Source organism: Homalodisca vitripennis, chromosome 3, assembly GCF_021130785.1.
Source record: "Homalodisca vitripennis isolate AUS2020 chromosome 3, UT_GWSS_2.1, whole genome shotgun sequence".
Classification (NCBI taxonomy): Eukaryota; Metazoa; Arthropoda; class Insecta; order Hemiptera; family Cicadellidae; genus Homalodisca; species Homalodisca vitripennis.
The window spans coordinates 182,614,262-182,636,823 of NC_060209.1; the positions used below are offsets into that span (position 1 = coordinate 182,614,262).

The 22,562-nt window shown below is 32.6% G+C and overlaps 2 protein-coding genes across 2 annotated transcripts; one reads left to right on the forward strand and one right to left on the reverse strand.

Moving 5' to 3' along the window:
- Window positions 1-177: 177 nt before the first annotated feature.
- On the reverse strand, window positions 178-8,226 carry LOC124358500 (piggyBac transposable element-derived protein 3-like). Its single transcript, XM_046810794.1, has 2 exons — window positions 7,009-8,226; window positions 178-354 (listed from the first exon to the last, which is right to left on the reverse strand). The coding sequence occupies exons 1-2, from the start codon at window positions 8,224-8,226 to the stop codon at window positions 178-180; spliced, it is 1,395 nt and encodes a 464-aa protein (XP_046666750.1).
- Window positions 8,227-10,875: 2,649 nt separating this feature from the next.
- Window positions 10,876-21,581, forward strand: LOC124358501 (piggyBac transposable element-derived protein 3-like). The gene is made up of 2 exons (XM_046810795.1): window positions 10,876-12,061; window positions 21,511-21,581. The coding sequence occupies exons 1-2, from the start codon at window positions 10,876-10,878 to the stop codon at window positions 21,579-21,581; spliced, it is 1,257 nt and encodes a 418-aa protein (XP_046666751.1).
- Window positions 21,582-22,562: the final 981 nt, after the last annotated feature.

Sequence of the window (22,562 nt, forward strand, 5' to 3'; positions counted from 1 at the left end):
GAATTCCAAAAGAGATCAAAAAACTTTTTCCTTTCATCAATATTAACTTTTTCAGCGCATTTCATTCTACATTTACAGTCAAACGGTTCAAATATTTTACTTGCAACAGGATTACCACTAGTACTCTCATAAGCTTTTCCTGAGTTTCGATTTATCTTTCTAATATTTTTTTTCCACTTAGCTGGATCTCTCCGTAGTTTCTCTTTCTTCTCTTCTCTTCTCGGGTGGGTTTTCTTCTGTTGCTACGAGTGTTTCCTGTCTCATTTCTGATCCATCTGCCCCAACATCTTTTCCATCCTTCTTCTTCTTCTTCTTCTTCTTCCTTTTTTTGCTTAGAACCACATGGGACATCATCTGCAACATTAATGCCAATATAAAGCATGTACAAAGGCCAACAATATAAAATAGTCCTATTTTATTAAAGTATGGTGGTAAAAGGATTACTGTAGTAATAATGTACCAATATATACACACACAAAAAACAAAATAAGGTTTGTTTTATTAAAAAATGAATTAATTAATCTATTATCATTGTCTATAAGCTTTATAAAATCCAGGGGCAAACAAACAATCAGCATTTTTTACAATCTCGTCTGCAGAATGAACTAACATCATTTAAATATCTGAACACTGTATGCCAGAGTGAACTAACTCCAAAATCCCAGTTATGACAACAGATAGTATATCGTGCATTGCAGATATCTGTTAACAACACTATTGAAAGGCTACAACATTAATATGTTACAAAAAAACACAACCACAACAGCTGATATTATGGAGGGAATAGTTAGTTCACTTTGGCATAAGATGAAATGCTAATGTACACTAACCTATTGCATATAATTGAAATGACCTTAGATAATTAGTAAATGTGAAATATTACCTTCACTACTATCTTCAGCATGTTGAGGTGGGATGTAACTCGTCGCCAGAATCTTCAAATAAGTCGGATAAACTGGAGTTTAACTCACTATTTATTAAAGAAGAGGATGCACCATGAACCAACTCTAATGCGTCAGCCATGTTTTTCAGGAGTTAGTTCAGTCTGCCACACAAACAAAATCAAAATTCCCCGTATGGTAAAACAGAAAAAATAAAATTTCCCTCACAAACTCAGCTGTTTAATATGGTTCTCTCTGGCATGTGAATGTATTGTATTTTATAAAGTAAGAAATGACAATACCGGAAAAACATTGAAATTGGAGTTGGTTCAGTTTGGCATCAGACCATCCAAATATACGTTTATCTTTCGAGCCTACCAAAATTCAAATCAAGAAGAAAATAAAATCAAGAAGTATGACAATATTTATAATAAATATGATATAATGTTTGCAAAACCGTGTCAAACTCCAGACCAAGGAGACATGATATGTTAAGTTTATTTTATAATTTTAAATAAAATAATAATATAATATTCTTTTAATAATAATACTCCGATGCACAATAAAAAAGGTTAATTTTTGAGTCATCGAGCTCCTTAAAGTTTCGTGAAAAATACAAATGTAATGGTAAATGGCTCACAATGTAGGAGTAAGGAGTAACTAACATAACTGCACAGTATCGGCGGTGACACATGTCTGTTGTAGTTATCGTTAAGCCGGCAGCGTGTCGCTACTGATTATGAGCTGATGTTAACTTAATGTACTCATCACCTGAGTGTTTCGACCCAAACTGAAGTTGCAACTCCTCCTCAGTTTCTGATTTCTCACATTGAACTTTTTCACCTGAACTCAGCTTTTTTATAATTCCTTGTCTTCATGAACTTTTCTCTAGTAACCCAAGATCTGAGCATGTTTTCCAGGCCTAAAATGACTCTTTGATTTGAACCATGACTTAGATCATCTTCAGTCAACCATGCAAAATTTTTAAGTCTGGCTATAACTGCATTACATCAGAAATACTTTTTTCTTAAATGCGTTTCCGTTACCAGACTTTAGTATAAACGAATCCTGTATTAGTACAAGATGTTATTCAGTTAATAAGTAACCTCAGTCATATTGAAGCAAATTTAAGTAATTTAGTTGAATCTGAAAATCCAGTATAAGTTCGTCTTGCCAAGTACTATTTACTTGTGGATGTAAATTATGTTTTGAAAGTAAACAACGATTCTTCCTTGTTTCTACTCTTCGCCTACTTGATATCTTCGTTCCCTTCAATAATCGCAGACAGTAGTGTCACCACTACAATGCCTGTTATATTGAACCCCTTTAGCCATCTCTGGTGCAACGTGGATTTTTCTATGATTTAAAAAAAAGTGACAAGTGGGGCGGGGGGTGATATCTTTCATGTATTGAGGACAATCCCAATTGAATGATTTTAAGTCTTTGAACGTTGAATACCATTCAAACCTGTCCATCTTGAGGAGGGATGGGCGGAGTGGTCTCACAATCTCACCTGGCAATTTAGTGTTCTGGCGTGTCCTGGATCTTGATTATAGCATGTTTATTACTAGTCATTTCAAATCTTTTTAACAAATACATATCATTACATATTTCCGATATCACTGCGGACAACCCCGTTCTGAAAGCTTTTATTTCTTATATGCAATACAGTCATCAATTCCCTCCAATGTATAATTAGATTAGTTGCAACCCTATAAAGTAAAGGAAGTGAATATCCTGGTACATTATGATCAATATAAATGCTCAATATACTGTGAAGAAAACAAAGAATTCGTTTTTGTACGAGACAATTTAAATATATTTTAATTATATCCAGATAAAATCAAATAAAAATACACTAAATAGGATACATAAATATTACATTACAAACACTTTTGACATTATATATGACGTCTTAAAACTGGCATGATCCAAAAAGTCCAGATAGTTGTACCGTGTCATTGCGTTTCCTTGCTTCCTGTAATATGAAATGCCAGTGACACGCTCTTGTATCAAAGGTCACATAGGTCCATGCAGATTTGTCGTTTCCTCACTTCCCGTAGTGTGTAAGTGCAAGTAACGACTGATCACTAATCGCTTCTTTGTATTGCAAATCAGTAAACTATATTAATATATTCTAACGTGAGATTGATTTATTACTTTAATTGATAATTTGTTTATCTTAATGACGATTCTTTATAAAATAAAACATTTTATAAGCATAAAGCTTTAGAAATAAAATATTAGGAGCCTTGCTTTTCCCACACGACTATCCCGCATTATGAAGTGTTTAATAGTTTCTGCTGAATTCCTTGACAAGGTTCCACTTAATAGACGTTAGCAAATCCAGTGGCTGACACTGTCAAACAACATCGAATAAACATTTAAAGTCTCATTTATCATCTAACATTTTCTTGTTTATTTATTTTTAAAGTATTCCATTCATATTGAATTGGACATTTCACAGTACACACTATTTACTATATCACATTGTATAAATATTTTTATCATTGCTACAAAGCAGTACCTACTCTCAATTAATATAGGTCACCATTCTGCTGAATACTTCGAGTAACGTCCCTTTCCTGACGTCCACTATTTCAATGGCTGGCTCTGAACTAACATTCACCTTTTCATTATTTATGAAGTATTCAATTTATATTGAATTGAAAATGTAACACAACACGCTAAATCCTCACTCTTTCCTATTTCCCATCGTAGACATATTATTATCATGTCCTAAAACAGTACACTAGGTTGATCTCGAACATCATTCTGCTGAATTCCTCGCGGAGGTTCCACTTACAGGATGCTTCCGATCTGATTCTCCAGTTTTTGTGTTAAAATAATATGGTAGACCTCTTTGTTGATTTCTTTATAAACATTTTATCATAACATACGAATTTCTTTGTTCGTATTGTTCAGTCTCTAACAAAATTATAATAATATTCGTTTATTTGAAATGTATATTAATGTATAGACATGAATTTCTTAAGTAACTATATAAAATACACAATTACGTTTTTATTTACAAATATAAATACACAGGAATTAGAGTAAATAACGCATACTCAATGGAAATATAAAGACTTGTTGCTTTTTCAATTTAGTTTTGAAAGATTTTGTTTTTGGAAAAGAGCAAAAAATTTTGAAGTGGCTAAAGTAAACTCATATGCGACCTCAGTTTTATTGTTCACTTCGAACAATTTGGAATTGTTTGCATATATTAGCAAACTAAGTTTGTATAATTTTTATTTCCTACTTATTGGTGTTTTTAAGACTAAAATAATACAGGAATATAATAAATAAATCTTCTCCTACACATTTTAAGTTTTACTAAAACTGTTCAATGTTTGTTATAAAAAAACATAAAATTACCAAATAAGCCATATGAAAGTGGCTCATGCTTCCTCCATAGATGTATATGTGTATAAAACCTTCAATGTGTGTCTTGAAAAAACATAACCTATACAAGGTACATCGCTGAGCTAGTTGTCTTTGAGTCAGAGACGTTTGTTTTTGTAAATTTATAATATTTATTCTTTTTCTAGGAGTTACACATACAACTCCTTTAAGTCCTGATTATAATAATCAACCACTTACAAAAATATCCAGCAAGTTTCTAAATAAAATGAAAAAATATCAATAATATTACTAAACAATTAGAAATGCAAACATAATGTCCAATGTTTAAAGGCAAATAAATATTCGACTAATACTCTTTATAATTTTTGCTGAACCATAGGTATAGAAAATTCAAACATCCTGTTTCCTACGAAATTCTTATTTGTTATTCACAGTACGAATTATTGCTTTACAATTAGTTAACATACTTTACTATATGAAGAAGCCCCTAAAACCTCCATCTTGACGTTAGAATGCTTCATCTTCGTGATTCGGCTAACTGTTTTTCAGTACGGGAAATAATTACGTTTTCCACACTTCCATCACTATAACTGATATCAGAATTGCATTTGTGATCACTGTCTAATAAACAGCAACAACACAATCTCGCAGTTTTATTACACCCATTACGTTCAATCTAATAACTAAACATAAACCATCAACACACCTAACATGCTTATAGCAATTGACAAACGAAAGCGATTATGAAAGTTTCCAAAAAACAGGTGGTCAATTTCAGTGCTGCTAGCAACCAAACGAAATGCAATGTATTCTCTTCTTAATAGAGGAACCAGTGGAGATCTCATATGGGTCAGATTTATCTAAGCATACGAGAAAAATTACTAACATCAAAGCATTTCATAGCTTGCGGATTATTTGAGTGCATGATAATTTCTAGACTATATTACCAAAATATGACTAGTGATCAACAAATTTATGAAATTAGGTGTGAGCATTTTTAATGGATGACCTGTTAATACGAAAACGATGATTAATGGATATATAGGTAGAAGTTGATACATATACAACATCATCATATAGGATAACCACATACAATGGAAGAGCAAATCTGGAAAAAATTGAGGTTTAAGAAACATACATAGTACATATAATATTAGTGTGTAGCATTAATAATTGAAAATTGATGTGTAAAACACTTTGAACCACTTCTAAAACAAACTAGAAATGGGTAAATCGTTTGGATGCAAAATATTAAGGAAAACAAACGTCACAAACATTTATCTTCTAACTAGTGCATTAACACAATGTGATATATTTCGTAGATTTGAAAATGTTCAAATTTCGTCCAGGATCCCTCAAAGTTTTGGCGCTTTTTTAATTTTAATTTTTTATGTATTGCTTGTAAGGGATTTGTATCTAGTTTATAACTCTAATCGTTCTCGTAACCTCGTAATAATTAAATTTTAGTAATTGTATAAAGTTATTCGATTGAATGTTAATGATAGTTACTAAAATTTTATATACTAAAAGATCCTTTCATTCTCTATAAAAGTTTGTACTCTCGTTAGATTTCTGCAAACAATAAAAAGACAATTCACTGACGATATGGATCATGGTTATTTCTTGAATTTTACTGTAACATTTATTAATTTACGCTTATGTACAATAAGCTCTGCGACTGCTGCACGGTTGGCTGCATCATTGAGAGAAGGGCTTTTTATTTTTACATTTAAAGCTTCACAAGAACACGCAAGAGTCTATTTGTGGTCGCCCAAACCTCAAACTAAAGCGTTCTCTAAATATTTTATGGTAAAACCAGTACGTAGATTGTAGTTCAGGATGTCTTTCTTGGAAGAGACTGTGCATTTTCTTTAAGTCTGAACTCAAATAAGTTACTTCACTTTTAGAGTAATGTTACACTTTTTGTGGAAAAAACCTAATATGATCTTCAATCAAATGACAAACATCTCCTGGCACAGCATGTTTACAAGGAGCTTTGCCACGTAAGTCACAAGGCAATTTGTTGACTTTAAGTAGGTTGCACAGCCTCCTTAACCGTTCAGTTGCGATTCCAAAGAAGCTACAGAAAGCAAATGTAAATCCCTTCAAAGAAGCGTCTTGCAATTTCACACAGTATTGATACGTAACACTACGTTTTGCAAGGTCACTATTTCCAGTTTTTGGTTTCTTAGGCCTCTTGACTTGCAGTTGCTCTTACTGCAGTTGCTTTTACGTTTAATAACATTTCTTTGATATTTATCATAATTTCTTATGCATCGTTATCTTTTCAACGCTTCATTAGTGTTCATTTCACTATCTATCGAATCACTCATATTGCTTATTCTTCATAGAACACAGCTAGAGGTTAGGTTAACCCTTTAATGCATGATTTTTTTATTTTAAATAAAAAAAATATTTTCATGTACAAACAACCTTACGTATCAACGGAAAAATGTTAAAAAAATTGTTGTTTTTATAATTTTTTTGATTTTTATTTGATTTTTTATGTGTGTTGCTCCTGAGCTACACCATGCGTAAACGGCTCACAGGATCTAATACAATAATTGGTGGCAGATAAGTAAAAGGCAATTGTTTGATTTTAAAATTCAGATTTATTACATTCTTGTCATATATAAAACATGTTTAAAGATCAAGAGAATAAAACAAACAATGTTGCAAAATATTTCTAGTTATGAAAAGTTTTAAAACAATTTTTTTTAGCGTGAAAACAAAGATTGATGTCACACTTAGTACATTTCACAAAGGTGAATCCTTTGCATCCCTCTGCCTTACATCTATTTTTCTTCTCATCCCAAATAGGCCAGTGGTTAGTTTTGTCTCTTATTACATCCTTTGGAGGTCGGGAAATAGCAGTAAGCGTTCTTTTCTTCAAACAAGATGGTGAATCATTGGAAGGTCTTCCTCGCTTAGGGGTGTTCACAGATCCTATTTTACAGAGTGTCACCCCCAAATCAGTTCTGAACTCTTTTTGAGTCATTCCCTTAGTCTCGGAAAGAGTCGAATGCAATATCCATGCATTTACTACAGCCATATCCACCATATGGTAGAACATTCGGAAATACCACTTTCTACTCCTAAGTCGAATATGGTGTCGTCCTATGTGAGAGTCCATGAGGTCCACTCCTCCCATGTGCTTATTGTATACCTTGACAATTTGTGGGCATGGAACATCAATGTACTTTTTGGCTTTTCGATCGTATCGCTTGATACTTTCCATTGGGACTACACCACACAGAGTTGATCCTAACATCACTGAATCATTGTCCCTCCATGAAACCATGGACAATTTGGTGTCGTTGACATTAGTAGTGAACTCCACTGAAGTTCCTCTTGACTCTTTTCTTCCTTCTTTTTTATCAGTAAATGGAATATTGGGGATCCTATCCCTCCTAAAAGTTCCCAAAGCAAAAATACCTTGAGTTCTCAAGTAAGAAAACAGGAGAAGGCTAGAATAAAAATTATCACAATATATTGTGTAATTCACATTTCTGGGAACCTTTCTGCAGAGCCTCACCACTATATTTCCCGTCTCTCCCAAATCTGGCTCACTGGCAAGTCTAGACTGAGTTTGGCCTGAATAAATCTCAAATTGGTGGGAGAAACCTTTGTCATCGCAAAGAACATACAGCTTATATCCCCACTTATGTGGTTTGCGAGGATTGTACTGCCTCATGTAGTGGTGCGTTTTTGTGGCACATATCTGCTCATCCACAGACAAAGAAGGTCTCATTGGGACTGAAGAGAACTTCTCATTTAGATGTTCAACTATGGGTCTTATTTTGAAAAGTCGGTCTCGATCGGGGTCATCAAGGGGCTTCATGTTTGTGTTGTCATTGAAATGCAAAATGGACCTCATTGACTCAAAAGCATTTACACTCATGCTATTTTTGACAACATCATTCCCGATAAGTGAACTCCACATGTCCCTTACGCTAGTGTAGTTCACAACTGAGGACATTATAACTATCCCTAAAAATCTTTCCAGCTCTGTGGTGGTTAAACTTTTAGTTTTTTGTGGATCTTTCTGCGAAGAGTAAAGTGAACTTTCAAAACAAATTTTGTCAAGAATAGAGTCATCAAAGAAATATTTAAAATATTGATAAGGAGTCTCTAAGTCTGAAACTCTCTCCGGCATAACTAAGTTTTCAATTTTGAAAACTTTTTCATCACTGTCTAGTTCTAAATTCTCATTTTTCCATACCGGTTTTAATTTTTGCTCAGGTGGTTTCTTTAGCGTTTTTTTCTGTAGTAAATTTTCTTTATTGTTTGTTTTTGTAATTTTTTTTTCTCAAACCTTATACTTATTTGAAGTTGAAATGTCCACAGTTGTGCCTGTCTGCACTATTTCAATTGAAGCCTCTTCTTCCTGGGGTAATATTACGCTAGTCTCACCTATTGATCTTTGTTGCTGAAGTTCATCATTACGGTCATCGAGAATCTCATCCAACCGAGCGAAGATCTGGTCATCTGTAATATTGTCTTCATCGATAACCTCATCACACTCATCATCACTGCCGTAGGGAACGTCGAGAAGGTGAACAATTTCATCATTTCTCAGCGAGGTCGATGGTTGTGGTCGATCTGGATCCTCATTCATAGTTCCTAAAATAATACCGCTAACATTAGGTTTTTGTAAGGGTTTTTATATTAATTTATAAGGTATGATTATCCTTACAAAGAAATATGATTACCTTTTATCTTTATCGTTTTGTCTGTATTAGTGTATCCTAATTTTAGCTTGCATATTAGGCTATTACAGTTTTTTGTAAAATAACGTGACATAACCTCTAAATGCATAATGTTGCTTACGAGCAACATGAATAAAACTATCGAGATTAGAGTTATTACAAGAAATTTGCTCTTACCTGATTGTTTTTGTTGAAAATATATATATTGTGAAGCAGAATATAATTTTATTACAAGTAAACACTGTATTTAAAACTTCCAACAATTAAACAAAGTAGGCCCACAAATCACGTTGCTGAGAAACCAGTACCTGGATCAGATCAGCTGGAATAAATCAAACAAATGACAAAAAAAGGACAACAGGTGAGATGAGTGGCAAAACAACATAATGTAGCTCTTGAGTAACAACTAGAAGTTCACAGTATGCCCACCAGAAAGCTCTAGAATCCTGGTTAGAGTTGATGTTGCTTGTGGGCTACACCATGCATTAAAGGGTTAACAACACATCAACAAAAATGTTTCTTCACAAACATAAAAACAATACATTAAAACAGCTGATTTTACAGGACCTAATTAACATTGTATTAAAATATACTGAAATAGCAGATATGGTCATTGGTGAATTATTAGTATCGTGTAATTAATAAATCGCCAGCGTAAGTATGGATATGGAAAACTACAAATTTGTTTATCGGTTAACCCTTTAATGCATGGTGTAGCCCACAAGCAACATCAACTCTAACCAGGATTCTAGAGCTTTCTGGTGGGCATACTGTGAACTTCTAGTTGTTACTCAAGAGCTACATTATGTTGTTTGCCACTCATCTCACCTGTTGTCCTTTTTTTGTCATTTGTTTGATTTATTCCAGCTGATCTGATCCAGGTACTGGTTTCTCAGCAACGTGATTTGTGGGCCTACTTTGTTTAATTGTTGGAAGTTTTAAATACAGTGTTTACTTGTAATAAAATTATATTCTGCTTCACAATATATATATTTTCAACAAAAACAATCAGGTAAGAGCAAATTTCTTGTAATAACTCTAATCTCGATAGTTTTATTCATGTTGCTCGTAAGCAACATTATGCATTTAGAGGTTATGTCACGTTATTTTACAAAAAACTGTAATAGCCTAATATGCAAGCTAAAATTAGGATACACTAATACAGACAAAACGATAAAGATAAAAGGTAATCATATTTCTTTGTAAGGATAATCATACCTTATAAATTAATATAAAAACCCTTACAAAAACCTAATGTTAGCGGTATTATTTTAGGAACTATGAATGAGGATCCAGATCGACCACAACCATCGACCTCGCTGAGAAATGATGAAATTGTTCACCTTCTCGACGTTCCCTACGGCAGTGATGATGAGTGTGATGAGGTTATCGATGAAGACAATATTACAGATGACCAGATCTTCGCTCGGTTGGATGAGATTCTCGATGACCGTAATGATGAACTTCAGCAACAAAGATCAATAGGTGAGACTAGCGTAATATTACCCCAGGAAGAAGAGGCTTCAATTGAAATAGTGCAGACAGGCACAACTGTGGACATTTCAACTTCAAATAAGTATAAGGTTTGAGAAAAAAAAATTACAAAAACAAACAATAAAGAAAATTTACTACAGAAAAAAACGCTAAAGAAACCACCTGAGCAAAAATTAAAACCGGTATGGAAAAATGAGAATTTAGAACTAGACAGTGATGAAAAAGTTTTCAAAATTGAAAACTTAGTTATGCCGGAGAGAGTTTCAGACTTAGAGACTCCTTATCAATATTTTAAATATTTCTTTGATGACTCTATTCTTGACAAAATTTGTTTTGAAAGTTCACTTTACTCTTCGCAGAAAGATCCACAAAAAACTAAAAGTTTAACCACCACAGAGCTGGAAAGATTTTTAGGGATAGTTATAATGTCCTCAGTTGTGAACTACACTAGCGTAAGGGACATGTGGAGTTCACTTATCGGGAATGATGTTGTCAAAAATAGCATGAGTGTAAATGCTTTTGAGTCAATGAGGTCCATTTTGCATTTCAATGACAACACAAACATGAAGCCCCTTGATGACCCCGATCGAGACCGACTTTTCAAAATAAGACCCATAGTTGAACATCTAAATGAGAAGTTCTCTTCAGTCCCAATGAGACCTTCTTTGTCTGTGGATGAGCAGATATGTGCCACAAAAACGCACCACTACATGAGGCAGTACAATCCTCGCAAACCACATAAGTGGGGATATAAGCTGTATGTTCTTTGCGATGACAAAGGTTTCTCCCACCAATTTGAGATTTATTCAGGCCAAACTCAGTCTAGACTTGCCAGTGAGCCAGATTTGGGAGAGACGGGAAATATAGTGGTGAGGCTCTGCAGAAAGGTTCCCAGAAATGTGAATTACACAATATATTGTGATAATTTTTATTCTAGCCTTCTCCTGTTTTCTTACTTGAGAACTCAAGGTATTTTTGCTTTGGGAACTTTTAGGAGGGATAGGATCCCCAATATTCCATTTACTGATAAAAAAGAAGGAAGAAAAGAGTCAAGAGGAACTTCAGTGGAGTTCACTACTAATGTCAACGACACCAAATTGTCCATGGTTTCATGGAGGGACAATGATTCAGTGATGTTAGGATCAACTCTGTGTGGTGTAGTCCCAATGGAAAGTATCAAGCGATACGATCGAAAAGCCAAAAAGTACATTGATGTTCCATGCCCACAAATTGTCAAGGTATACAATAAGCACATGGGAGGAGTGGACCTCATGGACTCTCACATAGGACGACACCATATTCGACTTAGGAGTAGAAAGTGGTATTTCCGAATGTTCTACCATATGGTGGATATGGCTGTAGTAAATGCATGGATATTGCATTCGACTCTTTCCGAGACTAAGGGAATGACTCAAAAAGAGTTCAGAACTGATTTGGGGGTGACACTCTGTAAAATAGGATCTGTGAACACCCCTAAGCGAGGAAGACCTTCCAATGATTCACCATCTTGTTTGAAGAAAAGAACGCTTACTGCTATTTCCCGACCTCCAAAGGATGTAATAAGAGACAAAACTAACCACTGGCCTATTTGGGATGAGAAGAAAAATAGATGTAAGGCAGAGGGATGCAAAGGATTCACCTTTGTGAAATGTACTAAGTGTGACATCAATCTTTGTTTTCACGCTAAAAAAAATTGTTTTAAAACTTTTCATAACTAGAATATTTGCAACATTGTTTGTTTTATTCTCTTGATCTTTAAACATGTTTTATATATGACAAGAATGTAATAAATCTGAATTTTAAAATCAAACAATTGCCTTTTACTTATCTGCCACCAATTATTGTATTAGATCCTGTGAGCCGTTTACGCATGGTGTAGCTCAGGAGCAACACACATAAAAAATCAAATAAAAATCAAAAAAATTATAAAAACAATTTTTTTAACATTTTTCCGTTGATACGTAAGGTTGTTTGTACATGAAAATATTTTTTTTATTTTAAAATAAAAAAATCATGCATTAAAGGGTTAAGGTGTTTATTTTTTAAGTAGTATTCTATTTTCACATAAGTCTCGGCGATTTATTAGTTTAGCTAATGTTTTATTATATTGGTCATGATATTAAAAGGTTTCTCAACAATGCCTTAATTCGAATTTTTATTACATTGAATTTACTTACACAATTGCGTGCACAACATCTCATTTTTATCTTCTAAATGAGCAAGTCGAATGAAAACTTTTAAAGAATAAAAAACGTATATAATCTGTAAAATCTTTTTTAGAAATAACCACTTTTGGTAACAGTAACGTTAAAATTGCTATTATAATACATCATTAAACTGTTATTGGAAAACTACAATAATGAACTTTCTGACAATGCTCATTGAAAGCAAACGATAAAGCAGGAAGTTGCCTCGATCCCAAACTTTCGTGGGTCAATTCCAAGTTAGTACAAAGCGTTCAGGTTACTGGATTCATGAAATATTACCGGAATCGTATCTCTCGAACAGTTTAATTTGGGTTTTCAATTTACCGAAATTGGCCAAAGGCGGGGTCTTTACTTTTTCTCTCAAAACTTGGTTACTTTTCAAGACTTACAGACATTTAGGTGAATAAAAAACTAACGCCACAGCCAACTGAAACAAATCTGTAATTGAAAACCATATATATATAATAAACATCAAGGATAAAGTTATTAATAACACTCAAGCTATCCACATTGAGAAGAGAGCTGTGTTTTATGATGACAGTGATTGATCCCCTTTTGTAACAAAGTTTATCAGTGAGGTGCAGTAGAATAGTGGGCTTTGCTCGTGTATGTTTCAAGTAGGAAGACGAGTCCATGTTACTATGTATAAATCCTTCGATAATATTTTATTTTTATTACAGTAATTAATATTGTAGTTTTTAAAAGATTTTAATCTCGCCATAAAGCTCGCCTGACCTCGATTTAATGTAAGAGGATTTATGATCGTTGTACAATCTACAGACGCTCACATACTCCGACCCACTCCCGCATTGCCTTCTTCTTTATTTTCTGCTTCGTAAGTAAGTAGGTTGTCTCTAAGAACCCGTTACAATCGCTGAGTAATTATGTTAGTAACTTTACTCTGAGAGACTCTACATTTGTATAGACTTCATCGCCTTTCTTCTTCCACATTTAAATTTACATTGAACTCATAACCTTTTCTTTTCAACGTACTTTTGGAATTTTTATACTATGAAGCCCGAATTAAATCGTATTTTCCCTTGAAAATCGAATTTTTTAAAGTGAGTTAAACAAATTGAAGTCAATAAACCGTGACAATGAAGTATCGAAGGGTCTGACAGAACTGAACGAACGAGGTAGCGCTATATGGCTAGTCTTTCGGACGGACTGCACTTTCACATTTTGATCCTAAAACAATGGAGTTTTTTCTTTGGACTAAGGAGGGCCCATGTCCCAAGTTTCATGTATCCACTACTTTTCTATCTAGAGATATCGCATAGACGAACAGACAGTCACAAAGGCGGATAGTCCTTTGGGTTTTTGACCATCTGGTCTAAGATCTCTAGGTCATTTCTAGGACCAAAATGATCTCATGTATTAAGTCTCTAGGTCCTTTTAATCAAGTGTTATCTAAGAGACGTTGAGCCGAATAGACAGACGATTCTCTAATAGTTTTACCGCAAATTAAACACTTGTTTTGCGCGATTATCTGTATGTACACTAATTTGTGAATAAAACACCAAAACCTATATCAAGGGACTTTCATGCCTTGAACATACAAGATCTTGCATCTTTATTTGGTGAACATAATTTCAAGAAGATAATAATACTTTGGTAAAAACCACCGTTAGAGTTTGATATATGAAGTATTAATTGTGCATGTGATACAGATTATTAAAATACACCCCATTCTTGGGTGCGGTACCAAAATATTTTTTTTTTTTTTTTACGAGCAATGTTTGTGTGATATTGGGAAGTGATAACTATTCATTCCTTTCATAGATTTGATCATTGGATTTGGACCGTTTTTCTAGTAAATATAATGCATTTTTTATTACTCTATATGCTTAATGTTTATGGATTAAACGAAATAAAAATAACAATGATTTAATGGTCCACATTTACTATACTACTACATGTGATGTGATTTTCATTAACTCTTGTGATTTTCTTCTGTGTGGGTTTATTCAACTCTTTATGGGATTCTTGAAATATATGAAATATTTAACTTCAGATAGATCAGAATTATTTAGTATTTAATCTAGAAGTTTCAAAACTAACTGTTCATTGCTTTAAAGTGTTGAACTTACAATTTTTTAACCTGTTAGTTACCTTCATCATTTCAATTTAAATAACCGATTTTAAGTATATATACGATCAAATATTGTTTGATAACTGCCAAGGAAGGTGTAACATATTATCTTCAGTGTACAAAGCACGTCTGATGGTTTCTATATTGGTAACAAAAGGTTAACCAAAACTACAGATCACTCAAAAATGTATGTCCCGAGTCGTTATGTTAGAAACCATATTCAGAATAAAGTTTCAAAACCTTATGGTTTTATATAGTTTTTTCAATGTCCTTTAAATTTTATAGTGTATATAATTGACATAAACGGGAATACTTACGTTCGTAAATTAAACTATATAAAAACATCATAAAAGATATTTTTACGTTTACTAAATTCTTTGCGTATATACAAGGTTAATTTATTTGTGTTTTGCTGGCAGTTTATGACGGTAGTTGATATTAAAAATAGCATGTATAATTTTAATACTGAATCGAGTTATGTAAAAACTCAACTCCAAGGGTCCTCCAGTTAACTCGTCACCAGCGTAGGGACCGGAATATAGTCGACGCGTTCTGTGGACCCTCTTCAGTCTGTATATTCTTGTAGCTCGCCCTTCAGTGTTTTATTATATCACGAGTTTTAGCACTGTACTGGCCACTTCATTCCATCATCTCTTTTAAATATCAGAATTAAATAACCTATTACCTATGATCATCATTCCTATTCTTCTCGGTTTTATTATAACTGGAAAAATAATTAAAATTTATTTTTAACACTATAAAACTAATCTAATTGACAGAGTATTCCTGTACAACTGAAATTCATTAAATGCTTATATACCCTGCCAATTTATTTATAGTACGAATGTATTTTGTAAAAAAAGTATTTTTAAGAATTTATATATAATATTGTTCGTTTTTTAGACCCTCTGATAGTATTAAATAAATAATTAATACAGTTTTTATGTGTTTGTAAATATATGAGCGTTTATGGTTACGTGTGCCTCGAGACACTGTCAGTGATCTCAGAAGCTGGAATTCTGTTGTTCCTTCATTTCCAACATTCCAGATGTTTTATGTGAGAAATGGTATTTTAAAATTAACTAATTTTAGAGGCCTACTAAAAAGTCTAGCGATTCTATACATTCAATCACATAACATCGCCAATTAACAGTTCCTCCACATTGTATTGTTGAAAAGATTGTTAGTTTTATTTGGTAGTGGCACAAACAAAATCTTCCACTTATAAAAGAATAAATGCCAATGGAACATATATGATAGTCATGTATTTAAATATGTAAATTAGTATGCTTATATCAATATTTGAAATAGTTTTTTTATAAGGATCAGACTACCAAATGATAACTTTTTATAATTGAAGAACCTGCATTATTTGCTTAAAAAAGTAAAAAAAAAGCTATTTAAAAATAATATTTTATTGATTTTAGATACTTTCTTACCTTTATTACAAGTATTATATGATAATAATGGCAATATGTTATGATTAAAATATGATTAAGTAAAAACGATATTTGTACTTATAAAGTTAAGTTCTATTAGTGCTATGTCCTGGTTTATAAACAGGACCAACTTTACAAATTAATAACATGTAACCTTTGTGTTCAATGAAAATGTTTAGTTAAGTAGAAAGTGACAGAAAAGAGATTACATTTTCAATACTAATTATACAAGCTGAGCAATGTGATTTTTGTCATCAAAACTGAAACAGTTATTCTTACTCCAAAATACAATATGAGATGGGAGTTGAATGGAAGTTGTATTCTTTCAAATTCATAGGTTGACATCTTATGAAATTTGATAAAATCCCTTAAAAAATGGTATGTCTTCGGCGTGCTTTGCTTCACTTGTACTACATTCTTCTGGACAAGTGAAACCTACATACTAAACGTCGTCCTTTGTATTACATGTTTGCCACCTCTTATAGATCACCACAAGACTTCGTCTTCACTACGTCAGGTGTTTAATTACAAACTGTGATTTGACACACGTTGGATATTCCCAACATTTTTCTATACGTGACAGATACTACTCCTTGTCAATCGATGGTTTTGTATTATGTATTATTGCATTTTGTATAATGGTTATGTACTTTGTGTTACAAGGAATGGTTTACGTACTGAAGTAGCGCAATGTTTAACATCATCTATTGTCTTTGCAGGAACGGTTTTCTATAGTTTCTCAGTAAGGGCAAATTTCCGGTCCACATCAAAACAGCTATGACATATTACGAGAACTTGTCTTCGACACTGCCAAAAGTTTTTTTAGCATCAAAATACACGTGTAGGAATGTTTGTATCATGAAGGTACAACCCAAGCTTTAAAACAACCGTTGTAATCTCTGGGTAAAATGAACTCCATGTATGGATACATGATTGATTTTAAATTATTTATGTCTAGAAGTTTTCTTTACAATAAGATCAAACCGACTTATAGCAAATGATGCGGAGTTCTCTGAAATCTAGTTTTACCATTTTCACAGTTTACCATAGAGAACTTTAAAACATTACTGACTATTACAACCTTATTTTAGAGAACAATCTTGTACTTTATCAGTAAAACTACGTTAACTTATTTTTGAACTTCTTCTTTCTATACCTTAGAAGTGTTTTATTCGAATTTAAGTGTATTTTTTCTGCAAACTTTAGTATAAGCTGGTATTTGATTTTCTCAAAATAAAGTATTAGTATTCTCTATCTGGATACATAACTATTATTCAACGTTCATTAAGTACACAAAATATACATCTCATCAATTGCGGCCGCGTCTTGGATTTTTTCTTATATTCACTATAGACACAATGAACCATCACAACCACATTTGTGGAATAAACTAATCGTTAAGAAAAAACGCAGACGATGTAAAATAGAGTTGGATTACATGGTCAAGCGACGGTAGTTTAGGCATTCTCGCAAACTTTGTTTATAAATGTCAGTATCATGTTTATAACACTGTTCTTTTGCTTTTAAAAAAACTTTGTTATAATTTGGAAGAACACAACTCGAAAGGTTTACTCAATTTACTGACTCGCACAGTACCTGAGATCGTGAGATCTTTGATACAAAATGTGTTTTTTAATAAATAATAAAAAATAATGTATAAAAATTAATAAATAAAATAATATTATATAATAAATTTAATAATAAATGTTGATGCACGTTGAAAATATTTTCTTATATCTTGCCATGTTCCATATGGGAGGCTTGGCTGAATCTGTTCTAATTCACTAGTGGTATTAAATATAAAAATAAATTGAAAATGTTTATAACAATCTTTTATAAATAAAATTTAAACGTTTGAAATTACCCACCATTTCAGTATAGGCCTATACAAGATGCTACTTTACATGTACAACTGTACACAATACACTGACTTGCCAGAGAGAGAAATTTTCTGTCAATGAATGGTTACGTCGCCCCTAGCAGTTTGTTTAATTTGCGTCCTAACTCTGTTTTTCTTTGTTACACATAGGCCTTGAAGAGGGATATAAATTGCTTTTAGCTAACATTAGCTATCAAGATTAACTTTGCAATTATTAAAAACTGATAACACATCATAAAACGTTTTTATAAAACTATACTATTTAAGCCATTTGTGCATATGTATTTGTTACACGTCGTTTGTGTCCTTAATTTTAATTTTTAATAAATTGTGTTTCTATTTAGAATTTTATTGAAAAAATAATGCTGGTGCACTCTGCGAATCCGTTTTGTCTATCGCTGTCTCTAAGCCTTTGTTTCTCTTCACAAAAAGACTTAAAAACACTCATGTTTATGCCAAACCAAACCTTATTTGCTAAATGAATCTTTGATTATCTTTCTGTAATAAATTACTCTTTTTGTATTTACAAAATTTAAATTTTAGTGACCATATCAAACTTTTCATTTCGAATTATTTTAAGGTGGTTACGATATAAACTTTAGATACTCTAAAAATAACCATAGAAATATAATAAACTGTAATTTATAAAAATAAATTATACATAATAAGATCAATGATACAAAAAGCTGTAAATCTCAAAACATTAGTTTTGATAAAAATAATGATTTAATGAACATTTCATTTAAATTCCAATCTGGGATTTAGAACTCTTTGTAGTTTGAAAGGGATTGCATTATTTGTTAAAAATGGTTTTATATTAAATTTATATTCCTTCGTTTCTATTAAATAATATTTACTAGATGCGCCAGTATTTAACAAAAAATATAACGATCGCATCACATTGTTATTGTTAAATACTCAGCACTTGGGTATAATGCTACTGCACGAAAATTACACGAACACAGAACATCATCGTGAAGATTTATTGAAAATAGAAACGTTTTGAACCATTTTTAACTGACTTAAGTTGTCTTCCGGTAACTAATTTACTAAGAATAATACCCTGAATGTCCTGAATGTAGTACTTGTAGAATACAACCAACAAAAACACATTTTGGTAACACCAATCTGTATCAAACAAGGTATTCTACTCTTAAGTCAGATTAACATATTACTTTATTATGAGTCTTGTTAGTAATTGTTAAATCTAAAAATCCATTTAGTAATGAATAAGGTGAAATATGTTTGTCTTGACCTAAGCAATTACGTGGTATACCTTTGTTGAGAGAGTTAATTATTATATTTGTATTATTATATATTATTATATATTTTGGACATTGTATTATTATATTTATATTCCTTCGTTTCTTGTAAATAATATTGACTGGATGGGCCAGAATTTAACACAAAATATAACGATCGCATCACATTGTTATTGTCAAATATTCAGCACTTGGGTATAATGCTACTGCACGAAAATTACACGAACACAGAACATCATCGTGAAGATTTATTGAAAATAGAAACGTTTTGAACCATTTTTTAACTGACTTAAGTTGTCTTCCGGTAACTAATGTACTAAGAATAATACCCTGAATGTAGTACTAGTAGAATACAACCAACAAAAGCACATTTTGGTAACACAGTAAAAATTTAAACTCTATAGACCAATCTGTGTCAAACAAGGCATTCTACTCTTAAGTCAGATTAACATATTACTTTATTATAAGTGTTGTTAGTAATTTTTGAATCTAAAAATTCATTTTGTAATGAATTTGGTGAAATATGTTTGTTTTGACCTAAGCAATAGGGTGGAGTGAAAAAAATCAATAATGTTTTTTCGGAAACGGGTACCTTTCAATGACTGTGTATGAGGCCCAATAACAATTCTGTAAAATATTTAATTTTATCATGCCATCTTCAGACTGCGTATTTGGTATAAATTTTTAAAATTTTTGAAAATTTTTAGATTTTTACATATTTTTTATTTAGGATAAGATACGAAAAAATCGCAGGTGGGTGGTTTTCAAATGGTTGAAATTGGTCTAAAATACTCACGTAATTTTTTTCATATATTTTTTGAAAGGTTGTCAGTCTGCGCATTAGGCATTAAATTTGTAGAAATTCCCGAAAACGTTCATTTTTCGATGTTTTTTTCTAACAATTATTAATTGCCTTCAATGCCATAAAATTATTTTCTCGTTTCTTTCGTAATCATTTTTATATTGTGCAACTCTTCGCTAGCTCATATGGAACTACCCAGGACTCAACACGAGGAGGTGGTTGCACTTCGAGTCCCACCCGTGCCCTCCCTTCCACCCAACCATGAGGACACGTCTTTACATTCACAACATCAGTCTTTAACAGTTAAATTGTTTCTTTGTGTTAAAGATTAGCCTGATATTCCTATCAAACATTCTAGACTTAATTGGCTCTCTCTTTTCTTGTTATCATAGACTAATTTAGAAGCGGCAGTGACCTCTTTTACGGCTCTTTCAACCGCTTGAGTATGTGATAGAAGCTCAAAAAGAGTGCATTCGGAAATTATATTTACATTCTCGGTTTCCAGTAACCTTTGTAAATCCTGATTCGTCAGATGGCGTGTAAGAGGTGGTTCTGTAACTTCTAGATCACTGCAAACAATCATGTCGATATATTCAGATGCTCCAAAAATTATTTTATATACGTCTTAAAGCTAGTTTCTTTATATGCTCTCTGTCATCAGTCAACATGGATAAGAGCATGTTTTCAGGGTGAGCAAAGTACCCATTGTCTTGAATGCATTTGAATACAATCGTTTAATTTTCTTCAGAGAGATAAGAGCAATTATCTATGGTATGCCACAAGTTTTTAGCTCCATTGATAACTTTTGGATTGCACTTGATCCGGAACCAGCTAGGAGCATACATTTTTACGATGAAAGTTGCGAGCTCAATTAAAGTTTGACTAGGATTAGTCGTAGCAACATACAACCTTAAGATCCTGTTTGCTGTAGTTAACCATCTCGCGTGGGAAAGCTTTCCTGGACTTTTGTTTTCGTATAATCAACGCTCGATCTAGACAACTAGCCAATAAGATAATAAGGAGATTTGAGATTCCAAAAATAATTTTTGGAGCATCTGAATATATCGACATGATTGTTTGGAGTGATCTAGAAGTTACAGAACCACCTCTTACACGCCATCTGACGAATCAGGATTTACAAAGGTTACTGGAAACCGAGAATGTAAATATAATTTCCGAATGCACTCTTTTTGAGCTTCCATCACATACTCAAGCGGTTGAAAGAGCCGTAAAAGAGGTCACTGCCGCTTCTAAATTGGTCTATGATAACAAGAAAAGAGAAAGCCAATTAAGTCAAGAATGTTTGATAAGAATATCAGGCTAATCTTTAACACAAAGAAACAATTTAACTGTTAAAGACTGATGTTGTGAATGTAAAGACGTGTCCTCATGGTTGGGTGGAAGGGAGGGCACGGGTGGGACTCGAAGTGCAACCACCTCCTCGTGTTGAGTCCTGGGTAGTTCCATATGAGCTAGCGAAGAGTTGCACAATATAAAAATGATTACGAAAGAAACGAGAAAATAATTTTATGGCATTGAAGGCAATTAATAATTGTTAGAAAAAACATCGAAAAATGAACGTTTTCGGGAATTTCTACAAATTTAATGCCTAATGCGCAGACTGACAACCTTTCAAAAAATATATGAAAAAAATTACGTGAGTATTTTAGACCAATTTCAACCATTTGAAAACCACCCACCTGCGATTTTTTCGTATCTTATCCTAAATAAAAAATATTTAAAAATCTAAAAATTTTCAAAAATGTTAAAATTTTATACTAAATGCGCAGATTGAAGATGGCATGATAAAAATTAAATATTTTACAGAATTGTTATTGTTATTTACACAGTCATTGAATGGTACCCGTTTCCGAAAAAACATTATTGATTTTTTTCACTCCACCCTACTAAGCAATTACGTGGTATACCTTTGATGAGAGAGTTACGGGACACCCTGTATTTGAGAATTTTGTGAGGGTTAGTGTTATACTATAACCAAAACCCTGGATTTGAGACATTCTGTGGATTAATTATATCGAACTAAAAATTAAAGTACATGCACAACGCAAAACTACAGTAAAGCAATTGTAGCGACACAGTCTGAATAAAAGTTGTGGTTTTTTACAAGTTGCCTCAATTAGTAACTTCGTAAACCGGTGTATGAAGGTCTGCATTTAAAAACATTTTTCTTATGGAATTTTTATAGGCTTATAGAATTTTTCACAAAAAATCTTTGAACTAGCAATTTATTTGTACATATACAGATATTGTAAGCATTTGATTAATTTTTAAAACTGAAACTAAATATACCATTTTATTAATGAGTAAATACATGCTTAAGTCATCACACGGACTAGAACTTACTATTTTATGAAGAAATGTGAGATTTTTTACTCAGCAGTTGCTGAGATCCTAATGTTGAAAAATATCC

Coding starts and splice junctions, on each gene's coding strand:
- LOC124358500 (XM_046810794.1), bottom strand. CDS start 8,226: ATGTCCTCAGTTGTGAACTACACTAGCGTAAGGGACATGTGGAGTTCA. Junction 355..7,008: donor GATGCAAAGGATTCACCTTT/GTGAAATGTACT, acceptor TTAATGTTGCAG/ATGATGTCCCATGTGGTTCT.
- LOC124358501 (XM_046810795.1), top strand. CDS start 10,876: ATGTCCTCAGTTGTGAACTACACTAGCGTAAGGGACATGTGGAGTTCA. Junction 12,062..21,510: donor GGATGAGAAGAAAAATAGAT/GTAAGGCAGAGG, acceptor GTGAATGTAAAG/ACGTGTCCTCATGGTTGGGT.